At 44.3% G+C, this 19,514-nt stretch overlaps 1 protein-coding gene across 1 annotated transcript; it reads left to right on the top strand.

The window, feature by feature from the left end:
* Positions 1-401: 401 nt before the first annotated feature.
* Positions 402-14,093, top strand: LOC6600118 (uncharacterized transmembrane protein DDB_G0289901). The gene is made up of 6 exons (XM_026990911.1): positions 402-766; positions 1,340-3,105; positions 5,666-5,877; positions 9,780-9,855; positions 9,958-12,113; positions 13,518-14,093. The coding sequence occupies exons 2-6, from the start codon at positions 1,486-1,488 to the stop codon at positions 13,669-13,671; spliced, it is 4,218 nt and encodes a 1,405-aa protein (XP_026846712.1). The 5' UTR covers positions 402-766; positions 1,340-1,485; the 3' UTR covers positions 13,672-14,093.
* The last annotated feature ends 5,421 nt before the right edge of the window (positions 14,094-19,514 follow it).

Below are 19,514 nucleotides of genomic sequence, written 5' to 3' on the forward strand. Positions count from 1 at the left end.
GGCTGTTGCAGCAGCAGCAGCGTCCGTCTGCTTTTGCTCTATGTATTTTTGTATTTTTTATTCTTTTTACTTTATATTCGTACGAATCGTATACACACGTATCTATGTATGTATGAATGTGCATACATATATGTAGATACATACATATTTCAAAGCATACACACAAAGCTGCTGCGCTGCACTGTCGCTGCCGCTGCCTCAGTCTCAGTCTCAGTCACAGTCACAGCTGACGTCAACGCCGCAGTCCCTCCCGCTAAAAGCGCTGTCTCACAAACTGTGTCTCTCTCCGTCTCTCGTTCTGTGTGTGTGTGTGTGTGTGTCGTACACATTTTTCAGTTGACTTCGTTGAAATAATTTTCGTAACAACGATCACACTCGTTTGTTTATTGCGAAGACGGGAGGACGTCGTCGTCGTGGCACTCGTACAGTCCGCAGAGTGAGAGAGCGAAACGCAAACGCGAAAAAATCAGCAGCCGCCGCAGCACAATAGTAGTGTTATTTTGTTACCTTTTTTTTGGTTTTTTAAATACCAAATCGCGTCACCCTTGCCTATCACGTCTCTGTGTGTGTGACAACCCACATAGAATTGTTACACCTTGAAGTGAATAAATATTGCAAAATAACAACGAATGTTTGAGCGGATCATTCAGAAAATTGGTTAAAGTTTTTTTTGTTTTTTGTAACCAACCTGAAGTCAAATCATCGTAAATCATGCAACAAATGCAACAAAAGCAGCAGCAACAGCAGAAGTTACAGTTTGTTTTGTGTAAGAGTGAGCAGTGATACAAGATATATATGATAAATGTATGTAGACAGTTGCATGTGCCTAAATTTGTGTGCATATGTGTGTAGAGATTGCAAATTGAAAGAAAAATGCAACCAAAATTGCAACAAACAAGAAGCACCAACAATTACAACGGCAAAAGCACCACAAACAACATAAAATACCAGCAACAACAAAAACTGCCAAAAGTGCGCGCGCGAAAGAAACAGCACGACACACACACACACACATACACATACACACACAACGGGAGAGCGAGATTGAGAGAGAAACACAAAAAAACATCACGTTTCAGACGTTTGCTTGTTTGTGTGCGTGTCCAGTGTGGCCATATCTGTGTCAACTGTGTGCGCTGAAGAGAGAGAGAGAGTGAGGGAGAGCGCGCATGCCGGCCGCCCCTCTCTCCAGCGTGTGCAAGTGCCTGTGCGTGTGTGTGTTTTTTATTCATTTTTTTTTTTAACAAAACGTCATCAACTGAGTTTGTGTGTGGCAGAGAGAGTGCTGTTTTTTTGAAATCATTTTTAACAGAATAACCTTTTCTGATTCTTCCTTTAGCCACTGGGCGGAAATAAAAACAAACCCAATAATATCCCTTTACAAAAAAAACCAAAGAACGTGTGATTCAGTGAGAAAGAGAGCAACGCCGCCACAAGGGGAGAGAGAGATCAAAGAGATAACAGAGAGCGTGCCACATCCGCGTCATGTCGGACGAGGATGTGCAGATCACTAGCGTCGTGGACGCCAACGGTCAATCACTGCCACTGCAAGGCAGTAGCCTGGGCGGAGCTCCTGGTACCGTAAAGCAGGAGCGTGCTGACGATGCCGAAATCCGGGAGCTGGCCGCCAAAATGAAGGAGCAGCAGAAGCACCAGGCCGCCCAGCTGGCCAGCCGCCAGGCCATGCAGCAATCCAATGGTGCCGGCTCTGGCGGTGGGGCCATGCAGCCGCCCATCACCAACGGCAATGGACAGACGAACATCATGAGCTACTTGTCACGCCACCAGAAGCTTCCCAACGGTACCATGCAGGTGGTGCCCGCCCTGGCCCCTAACGGACAGCGGGCCAACGGGTCGGTGCTGATACAAAATCAGGCCGTTGGCGCAGGCGCAGGTGGAGGAGAAGGCGCTGAGAAGAAATCATCCGCGGGTGGGCCCTGCGACGAGGAGTCGATCATGGGTCGCTTTGGGTGGGCACAGTTCGGCAAAGTCTCCATACCGTACATCTACCGGCAGACGGAGAAGTACTGCTCGGTGCGGATGATCGAGCTGAAGCTCCTCGGCAAGTACCTCAACTGTTTGCATCCAGACATCTACTCCAGTTGCACGTGCGTGCGCAGCTACTATATCACAGACTCCGAGGCGCGCCTCTTCATTGAGGTGAACCACAAGCACTGCGATGGCGAGTTTGGACGCGACATATTCACCCAAAAGGATCTGGTGGTGCGGCTAGGTGACGCTTCCAAGTTCTTCCAGTTCCTGGACATCTGCTACCGGAAGCTGGTTACCGGCAGCAAGACGCCCTCGGAGAAGTGCGGCTTCATCCGGATCAACAAGGAGTCAGTCGTCCCGTACACGGTGCGCAACAACCAGCAGGTGGTGCCGCTCTTTTACTTCGAGGGCGAGACGGAGAACCTCAAGACCAAGGCCGAGCTGCTCAACGGCTGGGACCTGGCCTACCTGAAATTCTGCTGCAAGGTCCAGGGCATTCGTAACGAGCTCTTCTCCAGCGAGAACGTCGCCGTCATCTCGCTAACGGACATCAAAAGCTACTTCCCCAATGGAACGGAATTCGAAGACTACTGGCCTAGCAAGGTGGTCGACTCCAACCTGCTCATTGGCAATCGGGCCAACGTAAACAACTCGGTCAATTGGACCCGCCAGCCCTCCGCACCGCCCCCAAAGATCACGACCACTGTGAGCACCAACCCCTCCAGCAACGCCGGCACTGCCGGCAGCAACTCCACTAACAGCGGCGCCAGCGTCGGTGGTAGCGGCGGGGGCGGTGGTGTGGGCGTACAAAAGTCCCAGCAGTCCCAGCAACACAACACAGCTGCCGCCGCACAGCATCTAATAAAGCAGCGCGCTGCGGCGGCGGCCAACGCCAATGGCGTCTCAAATACAAGTGGCTTCGGCGCATCGCAGGCAGCGGCGGCAGCAGCGGCCGCCTTCAATACTCAAGCTGTTGCAGCGGCGGCCTCGGCAGCGATGATGCAGCAGACAGCGGGCAGCAACCGCATGCTCTCGCAGGCGACGGTCCAGGCGCTGGCAAGTAGCGGCTGGATGTCGGGGCAGAGTAACCTGCAGCTGCACGCCCAAATGATGGTGAGTACCCATTATGTACCGAGTAACCCTCTGAACCTTTATTCGATCAGCCCCCTAAGTCGTTTTGGCGACCATGGTAAATCGGAAAGACATCGGAAGAAGAGGTGGAGAACTATCGATAGTGGGCGCCCTCAATAGTGGATGACAGTAATTTCAAAACCATAAATATTGTTCGATAGTACCATCGGTAGTGGTCGATAGTCTTAATAAAAAATGTAGTGCTTTTAAACGTGTAAAAAAGTGCTTGATTTGATGCTAATAGAATTATTACAATTCTTAATGCAGTAGGCGGTCCACAATTTTAAAGATACCAGAAAACCAAAAACGCAGTATCGTAGAGAATTACGATATTCTCTAGACTGCAGAATCTGAACCAGATCATATCATTATTATAGCCGGTTTTGCCTATCGCAAAAAGTAAGCGCCTAGATCTCAGAGAGTATAACAGCTAGAGCAACCAAATTTGGTATCCACACGCGCCCGACGACACGTTCTGTCGTCTCTCGTTTTCTGTCTCTCTCGCACACACTCTTTGTCGTGCAATGTTAGCGCCGTCTGCCGGAGGAGAGCCATACGGACTAAGTATCGGCTATAAATGTAGAGTTGCGGTCGCGGCAGCAACTAACAACGTTGCAACAAGGGGATCCTTGTTTTATTCTTGGATTCTGTTTTATGGTTTTATTGTAGCCAAAGATTTTGCCCTCCCTTGCTGAAAACTCTTTCAGACTCCAAAGTCGTAGCTGGGATGCATAAATATTAAAACATCAATGATATTAATAATGGAAAGTCTGTTTGGTTGACCTGCAATTAAATGCAAGGCGTACCAAGATGTCAATGTATCCTTTAAGGATGAGTGACTTGTTGCATCTTTCAGTTTTCTTGCGGCAAAGAATATAGTTAATTTTGCCAAAGTTTCTTTAAAGAGATTGGCCATCATGACGGATCTCAACTGTGTCCGGCTGGAAAAATTGTATCGTGGATCCATACGTTGGGAATATTTGATAAAGCCTTCGTTCTCAACGATACTAAAGGGCTGTACATATTTTGCAACCATCTCTGTTAAAACTATCAATATATAAATAACAGCTCTTTTAAAGTACGAGTCCATTGACCGCATACTCGATCTGCAACTGCTGCTTGTAGATGCAATGTTTTCGCTGTCATCACAAGCATCTGCAGCTGGTAAGCCGGAATCGGGAGTATGGCTTCTCAAATCCGAGTGGAACCTTTCTAGTGGGCTCTACTGGTCTTGGACTCTATGTCGCAACTTAGTCCCTTGGTGATTTCGTGTCATGCCACTTTCGTACACTATTGAGACTTTGAACCATCGATAGTTTGGTAGCTCGATAGTGTCCTACCATCGATAGTGTCGATAGTGCCATGTCGAGTGTTGAGGTCCATCTCTAGTTGAAGTTACGTTCATGTCCCAGTCCTTGTTCATACTTTAAGCTCCATCTGCTGTTACACATCTGCATGCGATTATCCGATTCCCCCACCAAGGCTTACCTGGGCTACCTACTGAGCGTATCAACTTCCACGCCCTATAGACAGTTTTCGCCAACTGTCAGACCACCAAATTACGTTTTCCCATTCGATTTTGATTCCCAAAAGTGATGCACACCTACGTACATACCTATGCATATGCATGCAAATACTAGCGGTGCAGTCACATGCCTTGTAGTTCGGTTGTGTGCGTAGACGACAGTCTCTTGCCTGCTTTTCCGGTACGTGTAGCGGCTGCGCAGCAGCAGAACACGAGAATCCTCAGCCCACGAGTTGGGACCGTTCCGTTCCGTTCCGTTCCGATCGACCAGTGATTTGGTTTTCATAATTAAATAATAATAAATGTGAACTACAACAAATATAGAAAAGAAATATAAATATTTTATAATAGTTATATTTATTTGAATGGTAAATGGTGGTAAACATATGTACATATCATATACACATATTTATTGTCGAAATATATCTTAGAGGCGTTATTATCGGCTAATTATGACAGGGAGAATTTAAAAAAAAGGGTGTTCGGTGTTTCTACAGCTATCAGACCCTGTATGTGTGGTAGTACACACTGCCATATATGTATGTATATGTACATATATTATTTGATTCTTGCTGCAACTCTACGGCGGGCTATAGACGAATAAATCGAGCTAAAGTGCGACGGTGTACACATTAGTGGGGGGCCCACTGTAGTTTGTGTGCCCAGTTTGTGCTGGCCTGAGTTTTCTAACTGAGTTTTTCACAGTTTGGCAACCGCGCAGCAGCCGCGCAGTCGGGGAAACTAGGTCAGCCATCGTGTGCAGCACAGCACGATGGTGGAGCAGCAGCACACCGCTCTCTCACACTTGAACACATACAGTACACACACACGCGAACACACGCGCACACACGCGCACACACGCGCACACTCGTGGGCACAAATAGTTAGTGGCAACCTGTTGTTGCCGTTGATTGTGCGATTTCTAAAGCCTCCCTCTTGCAGTTGTTTTAATGCGGCTACTCTCGTTCTTGTTCTATCATTTTTGGGGTCTTCTCGACGGATGGAACTGAAACACAGGCGCAACAGTCACACGCGGCGAGCGCGAACCGCGCGGGAAGCTACCGCGAGCATATGAACAACCTGATGATGAGTGGTAGCAGCCGTCAGTCGTACTCCTACAACAATCCTGCGATCTCCATGTCCTCGGTGAACAGTCACAGCGCCAGCGGCGGGGGGAACGCCCCACCGCCTTTGGTCCGTTCCGCTGCCGGCCAGAATGCCAATCACATGTAAGTGCCTGCCACATTCGTCTATCGATTGTTAATTTTATCCCTTCTATCCCATTTTTTTTTTTTGCTATCTTTTATCGCAAAAAGCCCAAAGCAAAAAAAAAATAATAGAAGAATAAAACATAAAATAGAAAAACTCTTATTTACGTACTTATACTATTTGATTTTGCTTTTCTTTATGATATTTACTACATTGAATAGATTTACGACGTTCATTTTGTTGAATCTCGATGCAAATGCGCAGAAATTGTGTTTTTCAAATTTTGTTGTAATTCGTTTTTGCCAATCAACCTTACTCTATCATTTTTCTTGCTGTTGTTTTATTTACACATAGCAATCGGCTCTAAGTTGTCGAGTTCTCAATGTCTCAATTTCGGAACGAAACGAAACGAAACGAAACGATGCGAAGTCAAGCAAAGGGTTGTACGTGTAATTGTTGATCGATAAATCGCATTTCTCTCCTGTTCCTGTAGCTTAGCTGCTCAATAACCACATCGAATATCCCTGAGTGACGAGACTGTACAGACATTGAGAAATCGCCGCTTGAGCTATAGCTGTTCTGCCACTAGGGTGCCACATGACATATACAGACAGTCGATATTATTTTTGCTCTTTCTTTATTCTCTTATCTAATGCACCGATTGTTTTTTGGATCATCCTCAATGTTAGATATAATGAAACAAAATAATAAAAACACACACAATAAAAAATATATCTATATATATTTGTATATATATATATATATATAACTACCGAAATCGGCGTTTGTGCACGCGTTTTATTTCATTTGATTGAATAAATTTTCAACTGTGCTTACCGTTTTAAATGAATCAAATGCTATATGTGCATACATATATACATATATTAAATTATTAAAAAAAAAACAAAAGAAATCAACAACAAATAATACTCGCTCCACGCATTACTTCTCTATGTCTCTCTCTCTCCCTCTCTCTCTCTCTCTCTGCTCTTTGTTTGCCTTTCAAGGTCATGCAACATTTATTAGAATTTTCGTTTAACGTAATTTCCCTACAAGATAATTGATTCCATTTTAATCGTATCGTTGTTGTTTGAGTCCAAAGAACAAATATTAGTATCACATGACCAACAGACAGTACCGGAAAACGTATTACTACCGTTACGACTTATCGTGTTTGCGTTAAAAAGTACAGTCGACATCGTGTCTACACCAGTTTATGTTATGTTTTTCAAACTGAACACATTTTCCGAAAACCGCAAAAACAGCCAAACAAGAAAAACCCCAATACCAGAAAGCCCGACCTTCTGCAGCGTTGTGTCTACGCTGTGTTTTTGGTTCTCCAGATTCCTAACCACTTACGGAATGCATTAGGGTGCCTCAGGCGAGGCTCCAGCACAACCAGAATAAATCAGATCGGCTTCGCTTTCGGTTTCGGTGTCGGTGTCGGTGTCGGGAGAGCGACTGGGTGGACCGGGTGGAGTATATGTACATGTGTATCACATTGGGAACGGTTCCGACTAACAATATCCCCGAGCCAAGTTCCTAGTAGAACTAAACTACAATCGACTTAAATTAAACTCAGCAAGCACACACACACACACACACACACACACACACACACACATACACTTACACTTGCACACACTTATACATATATCATTTAGTAGTATTATTTTTATTTTTGGAAAGATCTTTTTGATGGTACCCCTAGAGATTGCATGTCCCTTAGTTTTCCTTTTTGATGTTGCTCAACCCGAATGAACTGAACAGAAATAATAGTAATCCAAAATCTAAAGGTGTACGTAGAATATACATATATCTCCATATAAAAATATACATATATACAATTTATGTATGTATGTATGTATGTATGTATGTATGTACATATGTGTATGCATATATGTACATATAATATAATAGTTGTATTAGTTTTCGAGATGATTATTTTTTGTTGTTTTGTATACATATGTACGCACATATGTATGTATGTACATATGTATTTGTTTCCTGCTGTAAAATTCTGTTTATTCCTTTACCCTACCCCAACTGCTTCTTTCTTTGTATTGTACAATATTAAGCTCAATAATTGTTAATATCCTTTGGAGAGATCAAATGTCAATAAAGGAAGAACAACATATTTTGAAAAACATAAATTCGCATATTCAAATGAGAAATCAATGAAATAATAATGTTTTTACATATATCATTATATATATATATTTATATATAATATGCAACGAACATACATATCTACATTTATTCTATGGCTGTGTGTACCGACTACTCCTAATGAAATCCCGCGCACACATACCCTCTTCAACACACACACACACACCCACACAAACACACACACACACACGTACGAATACGCATACGATGACTCACGACTTGAGACGAACGCTGAATGGGACGGACGGAACAAAAAAAGCAAAAGCAACAACGAGTACACGAACAAGTCTTTTGGTGGTGGTGGCAGGTTTTTACCCCGTTTCGCCCCACGCGTCCCTCCACCCTACACACCCACACCCACACCCACACACACACACACACATACATATATAGATATATATGTGTGTGTGTACATATGTACATATATAAAAGGCGTGTAGAATCTGATGCTATATTCCCCCGTTTGAAACGCAACGGTAAAGAAGGCAGGAGAGCAGCAGGAAAAGGGAGAAAGACCTTAGGGAGAAGGGAATAATTTAAAGAAATAGCTTTTTGAAAGATTCTCATTATGATCACACACACCCAAAAACAAAAGAGCACACACAGAACCACACACACACAAATACTTACATCCATTTTCAATGTTCATTACAAAAAAAAATAAGCCTAGTATTCGGCAAAAGCTAAAAACAGAGAGACAGAGCAGAAAGACAGCGAGAGAGTGAGAGAGAACGAGAGAGAGAGAGCAACAATATAGTAATAGTAGTAATAATAATAATAATAATGATAATAATAATGATAATAATAATAATAATAACAATAACAATAATAACAACAACAACAACGAGCGCACAATAAACAACGATTATTGACTATTGGTTTGGTTTCTTATTATATTTTCATCGGCAGAAGATATTCTTCAAGGGGAAGGTACTCGAGATATTAGTTGTTTGCGATATGTTTAGGCCTCGATCAGTCATCGATTTTCAGAAGAAGATTGTAATTGACAACGAAGAAGTATGAAGAACAAGAAGAACCATAACAACAACAATAAACACAAGAAAAAGAAGTAAATGAAGAGCTCGAAGATGAAATAAAAGAAGATGAACTATAGAGAGAGGAGAGGCTTGCGCTGCCAGACAAGAGAACAGAAAGAACAAGATGCAGAGCAATAAGAAGGAGAAGAAGGAAATGAAGACAAGTGCCATTCAAAGCCAATTTAAATTAAAATCAAAAAATGATGTACAACACAAATTAAATCGTAGCCTAGAAATTGTTAACTTTGGCCTTAGATCCCACCCCATCCCATTCTTTTCGATTTCTGTTTGTCCACAAAATGTTGTGTGTGTACTTAACGGTTAGCTAGAGATAAGTGAAAGCATTCTGTTGAAGTGAAACAAAAACAGAAACAAAAACAAATCCTGTAACATATTCTATATCAATGGTACGAGTATATATATATTTTATGTATGAGAATGTTCAAATGAGAAATCAGAACGGCAAATGCGGGGAAACATAACAATTACAACAAAAATTGAAAACCAAAAACTTGTAAATCAAAGTTAATTAAAAAAGAAAGAATTAAAAATAAATCAAATAAAATTAAAAAAAAAAAAAAAACCGAAAAAGAAGATCTAAAATTAAATAAATTTAATATAAAATCGAAAATAAAAAGAAAAAATGGAAAACTTAAGATCAGAGAGCTCTCTCCAACAGCGGTACAACACTTATGTATTATATATAATGTTTCTAGGTCGAATGTCGAGCAATCACTGGTGCAACTACAGCAACAACAACAACAGCAACAACAACAGCAAAAGACTCAACAACAACAACGACACCAACCCCACCAACCCCACCAACCCCACCAACCACACCAAAACAGCACATTCACCAATAACCACGTACAACAACAACACACTCCACACCACAACCAAAACCAACAATCACACCAACAGAATAACCAAAACAAGAACATCCATAGCACCCATAACACCAACACCAACACCAACACCAATAATAGTACCTACAATCATTCCGGCCACGCTCTTGCCAAAAGCCTCAGCAACCACAGCGTTGGCGGGATGAAGAAAAGTACCGCCTCCTCCTCCTGCGCCTCCATCAACGTAAACGTAAACGCCAGCGTCAACGTGAACGTCAACGCCAGCGCCAGCGCCAGCGCCAGCGCATCCCAATCTGCCGCTGCCATGGCAGCCGCTGCCGGCTATGTTCAGGCCCTGTTAGGCGGAGTTGCGACCGGTGGCGGCAACGCGGGTAACTCCTTCAACTACAACCTGCCTTCGACCCGGGCGGACTATACGAACCTGGCACTGTGGAACCAGCTGACGCCAGCCCAGCGCCTGCTCTTTAGCCAGCAGCTTAAGGGTTGCACCAGTGGGAGCGGTGGAAGTGGTGCAGCTAGTTCAGCCAGTGTTGGCTCTCATCCAGTAATCGCAGGAGGAGTTGGATCAGGCAGTTCAGGCTTGGGACAGAAGAGCTTTCCGGCACTGCCTTCCCTGCCGCTGGACACGGACTTGATCACGATGCTCGACTACAACAATCCCAACAAATCTTCCTCCCTCTCGGCCAGCAAGAGCTCCAAGTCTGGGAGTGGGAGTGGCAGTGGTAGTGGCGGAGTGACCTTTACGAAACCCAATGTCCCACCACTGATACCAGATGGAGGGGCCGGCGGAGGTGGAGTGGGAGTTGAGCAGATAAGCTCGGGCAAGAGTCGTAGAGGAGGAGGAGGAGGAGGAGCCGGCGATGGGTCCGGTGGGGCCACCACCATATCACTGAACTCCTCCCAGGCGCTAGAGGACTTCGAGAAGAAGCAGAAGATGACGGACGAGATGCGGGCCGTTATCCAGAAGGTCCTGGCCAATCCGGATCTCTCCACCTTTATCCAGACGAATGCGGCGGCAGCCTCCAACCATAGTCAGGGCCACCTGGTCCCCTCCTATATTTCCCCTCCAATGTCCCCGTCGGTGGGCGTGGGTCTTGGTGGCATGGGTGGATCCCTAGGCATAGGCGGTGTAACCACCCTGTCGCTGGCCTCCAACCCGAATGTGACCATCACGCCACAGCTGCCGGGGCACTTCCTGCACTCACCCTCCAGCTCCTGTTCCAGCTCGAGTGCCTCTACTACGGCCGCCTCACCGCTCGGCAATAGTCAGGGCCAGGCTCCGGGTGGTGTCGGCACAGTGGGTGGAAAGGGGGGAGTGGGGCGCCAGAAGAGCGTGATCTGCTCGACCAAATCCAACAATCTTCCCTTGGCCGTCGTCTCCCTAGCCTCAACCGCAAACTCGCCCCAAGGCAGTGCGGGGGGTCGTCGCGGGGGGTCCGTCAATTACGGGCGTCAGACACACAGCCATAGCCATAGCCATAGCCATAGCCATAGCCACCACCATCATCATCCCAACACACATGCGCAACAGTTTAGTGGTAGTAGTAATAGTAGTAGTAGCCACTATCAGCAGGACGGCAAAAATCCTGTTGCCGGTTCCGGTTCGTGTTCGGGTTCGGGCACTCCCAGAACCACACCCACTGACGTTATCGATTTGTCCTCTTCCCGAAGGTCTCTGGCAGCGTCAGCGGCTTACCTGCAGCAGCACCAGCAGGCGGCTGTGGCGCAGCAGCGCATGGCGGCGGTGGCCGCCCATCATGCCCAGCAGAACGGACGGAGTTCATCGAATGCCGGCGGTGGCGGAAGCACTGGCAGCACCGGCGGCAGCAGTAGCGGCAGCAACTCGTCCTCCTCGGGATCGGCGTCGGCAAACAGCGCATCCCTGCACCTGCAACGCCATGCGGCGCTGGCCCATGCGGCGGCGGCCGCCAGTGCGGATGGTGCCCAGCGGCTATGCGTGATTCCGGAGATACCCACAAACAACATGAACCTCCATCCGTACAAGATTCAGAAGGTGTGCGTCGACAAGCACCTGGTGCCCTGCATCAACATGAAGGCCTACAACGACTCCGAGCAGCTGATGACTCTCATTGAGTTCCAGAAGAACTTCTTCCCCTCAGTGCCGCGCGAACACTGCAAACGGCTGATCGAAGCTCTTGGCGTAGAGCTATACAAGGCGAACCGGTAAGATAACTATGTACATATATTGATTCACATAAAAACACATTTTTCTAATTCAAAGTCAAAACTTTTTTTTGCTTTTAAAGATGGTCTTAAGATATACTCAAACAACGTACATTTTTACATACAGTCATGGAAAAAATAATAGTTTTTTTTTTTTGGTTTGGTTTCATAATTTTGATCGAATATGTATAAAAACATAACAAAACAATAAGATTCAAAACATCTATGTACCAAAAATAAATTTTTGAATTTTTAGCCTGAAAACAAAGAAAATGAGGGGGAACGCTGTTAGTTGCTGCTGCGCCACCAACAATACATTTACACCCGATACATAGTCAGTATGGCTCTCCTCCGGCAGACGCCGTTAATATTAAACGACACGACAAAGAGTGCGTGTGAGAGAGACAGAAAATCAGTCAGAACGTGGCGTCGGGCGCCGCGTAGCCACTGCAAATATATTTGTTCCTTTTGGTTATAAAAATGACCCGATATGGTAGATATGGTCATTCTCTATTATTGTGGGTTTTTTTATTTTCTCGTATCTTAAAAATTGTGAATGCCACGGATTTTCGGCCTTTGTGGAAGCGGAAGGGGGCGGGGAAAAATTTTGATACACACTAGTGAAAGTGAGGTCTAACAGGAGTGTGCATACCAAATTTGGTTGCTCTAGCTCTTATACTCTCTGAGATCTAGGCGCTCATTTTGAGCGATACGCAAAGCCTACAATAAAAACGTTTCTGTCAGATAGAGACAGAGCGAGAGAGAATGAAGTTGTTGACTTTATTCTGGCTATAATAATGATACCATCTGGATCAGATTCTGCAGTCTAGAAGAAACAGTCATTCTCTACGATTCTCTTTTTTTTTTTTTTTTTCTCGTATCTTTGAAATTGTGTAAGTTACAGATTTTCGTCCTTTGTGGGAGCGGAAGGGCGAAATTTTTAAATACACTTGTAACAGTGACATATCACAGAAGTCTGTATAGAAAATATCGTTTCTCTAGATCTTATAGTCTCCGAGCACTAGGCGCTCGTACCATATGGGGTCGGAAACGCTTTCTTCTGGGTGTTGCACACATCCACTTTCACCACAAATCTAAATCGAGTACCCGGAATCAAGAAACAACTTGAGGCTATTTGATTGATCAGCAGTGTACCATGTTCCTTCTACCCTTCTAAGAGGAGGATAGGATAGGAGGATACACAAGCTTTAGTTTCATATTCATAATCCTGTCCACTTTGATGGACACTGAACTGGATTTATTAAATATCTCTCAATGAAAATAGTGTTGAAACGATGTATGTATCTTGATAACTATGACTTTATGAAAGGTGCTCGTTGAAGGCTAGGGTATTTAAAGCGCTGACCCGCCACATTACTCATGAAGTTTCCCGTTTCATTGCAGCCGACAAGTGCAGATCCTGATGGAGTACGATCGAACCTACACAGAGGATATGCCGCTCGTACAGGTGCGCGATATTATCAAATACATGACGCAGCTGACCTTCATGACACGCCAGTCAGAGCAGCCGCCGGCTAAGCGGACGCGAACGAGCTAGGATTTAAGCTGGGGAGCACAACATTTGCCACCAACAACAATCACAACAAGTACCACAACAGCCAACACAGCCACAAGAACATCGTTATCAATTACAGCTGCAGAAGCAGCACCACCAGCAGCAGTGGCAGTGGCAGCGTCACCACTGAGAAGAAGAGCCACCACACCGCCACACAGCCTGGGCAGTGATGTGCTGCCAGCCAAGCGAAAGTCGAGTGCAGCTTTAGCACCGCCTCCAGCACCACAGCAGCAACAGAAGCACCACAATCACCACAATCACCACCCAGCACATCAGCAGCAGCCAACCCAACACTTTCAGCTACAGCAGCAGCGAACACACAACAGCAACACATACGAAATGTTGTACTCCCACAACCAACACCCGCACCACCACCAACAGCAGCAGCAGCAAATACAACAACAACAACAACAGCAACAACAACAGCAACAGCAACAACAGCAACAGCAACAGCAACAACAACAACATGCTGAGCAGCAGCGGCTGCTCAAGAAGCGGCAGCATGCAGAGCAGAGCACCACAAGGAGCAGCACTACAACCACAATCAGCAGCAGCAGCAGGAGCCATACTAGCACCACGCCCACTACCAGCAGCAGCAACAGAAGTAGTAGCACCACCACAACCACCAGCGCCAGTAACAAAACTGCGGCCCAGAAGATGGCCGAGGCGGAGCACGCCTACCTGTCCAACATGTACGGAAAGGCGGCAGCCAATATGCTGAGTCCGCCGCTGAGCAGCGCCCTGCCCGAGTGGAGCCTAGTGCAACAGAAACAGCAGCTTCAACAACAACAACAGCAGCAGCAGCAGCGTCAGAGAAGAGCAGCCCAACTGCAGCAGCAACATGTGGCAGCGGCAGCCCCAGCACCGACTCCAGCTGCAGCAGCACGTGCACCGCCACCACCACAGCAGCGGCACGTCATGCTCCGTCGGCACAGCGTGTGCGCGGCAGGATTAGCCAGGCTGTCGCCCGCCTCAAGCCACTCTTCCTCAGCAGTAGCTTCGCCCACTTCGGCTGCAGCCGCAGCCCTTGCCGCAGCCTCCTACTACGGCAATGCAGCGGCCGCGGCGGCGGCAGCGTTTACCGCACCATATCAGCACCACCATCATCACCACGCGGCGGCGGCGGCAGCCGCACATCATCATGCAGCTGCAGCGGCGGCTGCTGCAGCGGCTGCGGCGGCGGCACACCATTCGCACGGCCAACCGTCGCCGACGATATATCCGCCGACGCCACCGCCATCGGCGCCGTGGGTGCATCCCTGGTATGCGGGTGATGCTCCCTTCTGAGAGCGGGGCCCAAGGCGCCTGGATCAGCGGGAGCAACAGCAATGATAGAAGCCCAACAAATATCCAATTGTAAATTAGTTTTAGGGATAAGTTACTTATTAATTAATCGTAAATAAGATCCTTTTTATTTTTTGGATTAGTGCTTAAGGTAGGTTAACTAAAACAATTTCTGGGCATTATATGCCACTAACAATAATCGACAGACGCAGACAGAGGTTTAATAAGAGATTTAGAAACAGATATAGATAACCGATACCAGATACAAGTGGCGGACCCGGACCCAGAACCGGACCCAGACCCAGACCCATACCCAGACCCAGATCCAAACGGAGAGGTTACGGAACAGGGAGGACAAGGACAGATCGATGACTATCGCTACTTGGATTTCATATAGACATTTGCAGTAGAACATTTTCAAATGAGAACTCAAAGAACTGATTACAATTTATTATCAAAACAAAACCCACACTCAAACAAACACAAACATAAACACACAAAAATGCTAACCACAAAGAACACACACTACAACACAAGCAGAACTGTTGAGTTGGCTCGTTCGCTCTCGACTGCGCATTCGATTTTGAAACGAAAGTCTTTTTCTAGCTATATTTACATGCATATACAGGTGGTATATGCTATAAATATGTAATATATATCTCGTAATAACAACTCGTAAATTGTAAGCAGGAAATTTAATTTCTTGCATTTCAAACTGCAACTAAATCTAAAATTACCACTAAACCTACAACTAAAACCAAAACTACGACAACAACTAGATCTAGATCAACTATTTGGAGTGAGTCAAGAAATAGTTATAAGTGGGAGAGTAATTTAGAGATTCCACTTGCTACGAGTTTATCCTTGCTAACGATCGTACCATCATCATCCTCATCGACATCTTTCTGGTCGAACGATCAGAACAGCATAGTATAAGATCTAAGCAATTTTTTAATTGAAAAATTTCCAAAACTTACCAATTACATAAAGCTAAAAACTAAAAACTCGAGAAGAAAAGCTAAGAACAAAAAATCAAGAAAAATATGTTAAAAACATACAAAAAAGAGATCATAGTTCTTAAGAACAAAATATCAACAAGAAGATTAAGTTATATACAGTGTATGTATATCGGACTGTATATGTACATATTTGTATGAAATATTTGAATATCCGTTATATGGATTTAACAAACTCTCTTTATTTTGGTAATTAATATTACTATTATTATTATTTGATTGGCGAAATAGAACTATTTATTTTTTTATTTCTTCACACTCCACATTATTAAAATATCTGGGCAATTTCTGTTTGTTTAAATTATTCGTATTTTGTATACTAAGCGTACACCCACAGACATACTCAAACTACGCTAGAACGTGGACATTGAGCCAGGACTATGTAAAGTCTACGACTATGTATGTATATATATTATGTTAACATATGTACAAAAAATCGCAGTTTATTGAGAAATCCGTAAAAGTATTTATTTAAAAGTTTTTTTTTTTATTTTTTTTTTTAATTTTCGCCAGAAAATAAAGAAATGAAGCAAACCTAAGCAGAAAAACCAACAAAATGTTTATCAATTTCATTGACGGAAGAGGCGCGTCTTGTTCGAAATATCTAACAGAACTTGTTTTAACAGTTAGCTTTTTGCGCCTAACAGTACACGAGGTGGTGCCTATGGCACCACTACGAATTCCAATACACTTGAATTGAAGTAGTTGAAGGGCGAGACCAGCAATGAAAGCACTACAGGGAAAAGCATGCAGTAAGAGTGAGAGGTATGCTTTTTTTCTGGTACTGGTACTTTTATTAAATTGGTGTTAGCAACTGAAAATGTTCCTTCCAAACTGTTCTCTTTTGCTCACTTGTTCATTTTTGCTCATTTTTTCTCTACACACTTTTTGCGAAATTTCGCTCCTCAAAGGGCATTTTGCGTTCTGGCAGTTGTTGCTCACAGTTGCTTTTACTTCACACTTTTTGTATTACCGGCAAAACTGTTTATTCTTTTGAAAATTCAGTACGTCGCTAATTTAAAGTGTATTCGATACTTCGAAAGTATAGTGATATTTTTAATCATTGCAGTTTTATTAACAAAATGAGTATTAACAAGAATATTTCAAAACTTCGCCCCGCCCACTTCCACTTGGTATCCACCTTCCTGTGATATCGGACCTGCACAAGTTTATTTCAAAATTTCGCCCCACACCCTTCCGCCCCCGCAAAGGACGAAAATCTGAGGCATCCACAAATCACTGAGACTATTAAAGCTAGAGTAACCAAATTTGTAACACACACTCCTTTAAGATGTCACTATAAAACTTATATCTCAAAATTTCGCCCCACCCCCTTCCGCTCCCACAAAGTACGAAAATCTTTTTCATCCACAATATTGCAGATTCGAGAAAACTAAAAACGCAGAATCATAGATAATGACCATATCTATCAGATTGCTGAATCTGGATCAGATGAGATCTTTATTATAGCCAATAGTAACAAATCAATTTGCAGTGACTGCGCAGCGCCCGACGACATGTTCAGACACGTTTTCTGTCTCTCTCGCACGCACTCTTTGTCGTGTCTTTTAATATTAGCGGCGTCTGCCGGAGGAGAGCTATACTGACTAAGTATCGGGTATAAGTGTAGAGTTGTGGTCGCCGCAGCCACTCACAACGTTCCCCCTCGTTTTATTTGTGAATGACCTTCCTCAAGTTATAACATACTCTACGACACTAATGAATGCTGATGATGTTAAAATCTGCCTGCCTTACTCTGATTGGTATTTGCACACACGCCTTCAACTGGATCTTAGTGGTGATCAACTTATCTTCTATTTCTGAACCTTTCTAAATGCAAACTTATGACATTTTACCCTCGCGCTCCACATTTTGTTTCATATGTTTTAGGAAATCATGTCCTCGAGCGAATTCCGAGTTCAAATGACCTCGGAGTCCTTTTTGATCATAAGATGTGTTTTAACAGCCATATAGCTGCAACAGTAAATAAAGCTGAGGGTGTTTTAGCGTTCATCCAAGCGTTGGTCCAAGGAGTTTGACGACCCGTACGTTACGAAACAACTGTACATCTCGTTAGTACGTCCTATATTGTTCTCGTGTGTGGAGCCCGCAGTATAAAGAGCAGCAGGTTGTTATTGAATCCGTGCAAAAGCAATTTTTAATTTTTGACCTTCGTAACTTTAACTGGGACTCGGGTAGAATCTTGCCACCCTACCGGTCTAGGCTAAATCTAATTGACCTGCCGTCGTTGCACAATCGCAGAATATGCAATGCGTAATGATCGTGCACAAGCTCCATCTCGGGATTGTTGACTCCCAAACTCTGTTGGGTCAGATTGACTTGGCCGTCCCATCTAGACCTACCCGTACTTTTAGGACAATCCACTTACCCATATATAGGTTGAATTATGCTGAACATAAACCTTTCAGGGTTATATGCCATAATTATAGCTCCCTCTGTCATACCTTATCCCCTGAACTATCCCTTAAACTAATAGCAAGCATTATTTATAATCACCTAAATTTAACTAACTTTTAACTTATTTTTATACCCGAAACTCAAAATGAGGGGGTATTGGGGTATATTAGATTTGTGGTAAAAGTGGATGTGTTTAACGTGCAGAAGGAATCGTTTCCGACCCCATAAAGTATATATATTCTTGATCAGCATCAATAGCCGAGTCGATTGAGCCCTGTCTGTCCGTCTGTCCGTCTATAAGAGCTAGAGCAACGACCTTTTGTATCCAGACTTCTCTGATATGTCACTGTTACAAATATATTTCAAAACTTCGCCCCGCCCATTTCCGCCCCCACAAAGGGCGAAAACCTGTGTGTTGAGGAACGCATAACAAGTCCATCGCTAAGCGAAGAAGCAATCGCCAAAAGAGAACAAAAAGAGAACGGAAGAGACTAAAATTTGTATACGCACATATTCTTATCGCCGCTGCGACGGCATTTTTCAGTACCAAATAGACATCGAACTGGACAAGAACAAAATACAGTCCACTAAAATCAAATCCCTCAAGCATATTATTCGCGAACACTGTGGCATCCATAATTTCAAAGGTATGAGAAACCCAAAATCGAAGAGAATGACCATATCTTCCAGACTGCAGAATCTGAATTGGATCGTATCATTATTATAGCCAGAATGAAGAAAACAATTTCATTTTTTCTCGCCCTGTCTCTCTCTAACGCACACGTATCATAGCCGGCCTTGCTTAGCGCAAAACATTAGCGCCTAGATCTCAGAGACTATAAGAGCTAGAGCAACCAAATTTTGTATCCACATTCCTATGATATCGAACCTGCACAAGTATATTTCAAAACTTCGCACAACCCCCTTCCGCCACCGCAAAGGACGAAAATCTGTGGCGTCCACAGATCACAGAGACTATTTGACCTGACTGTAGAGCTCTCACTGTTACAAAACTATTTGTAATTTTTCACTGCAGAACTCACTGTTACAAGTGTATTTATTTTTGCTCACTGCAGAGAGCTCACTGCTACAAGTGTGTTTCAAAAT

The sequence above is a fragment of the Drosophila persimilis genome, unplaced genomic scaffold, assembly GCF_003286085.1.
Source record: "Drosophila persimilis strain 14011-0111.01,24,50 unplaced genomic scaffold, DperRS2 tig00000622-arrow-arrow-pilon, whole genome shotgun sequence".
In the NCBI taxonomy this organism is placed as follows: Eukaryota; Metazoa; Arthropoda; class Insecta; order Diptera; family Drosophilidae; genus Drosophila; species Drosophila persimilis.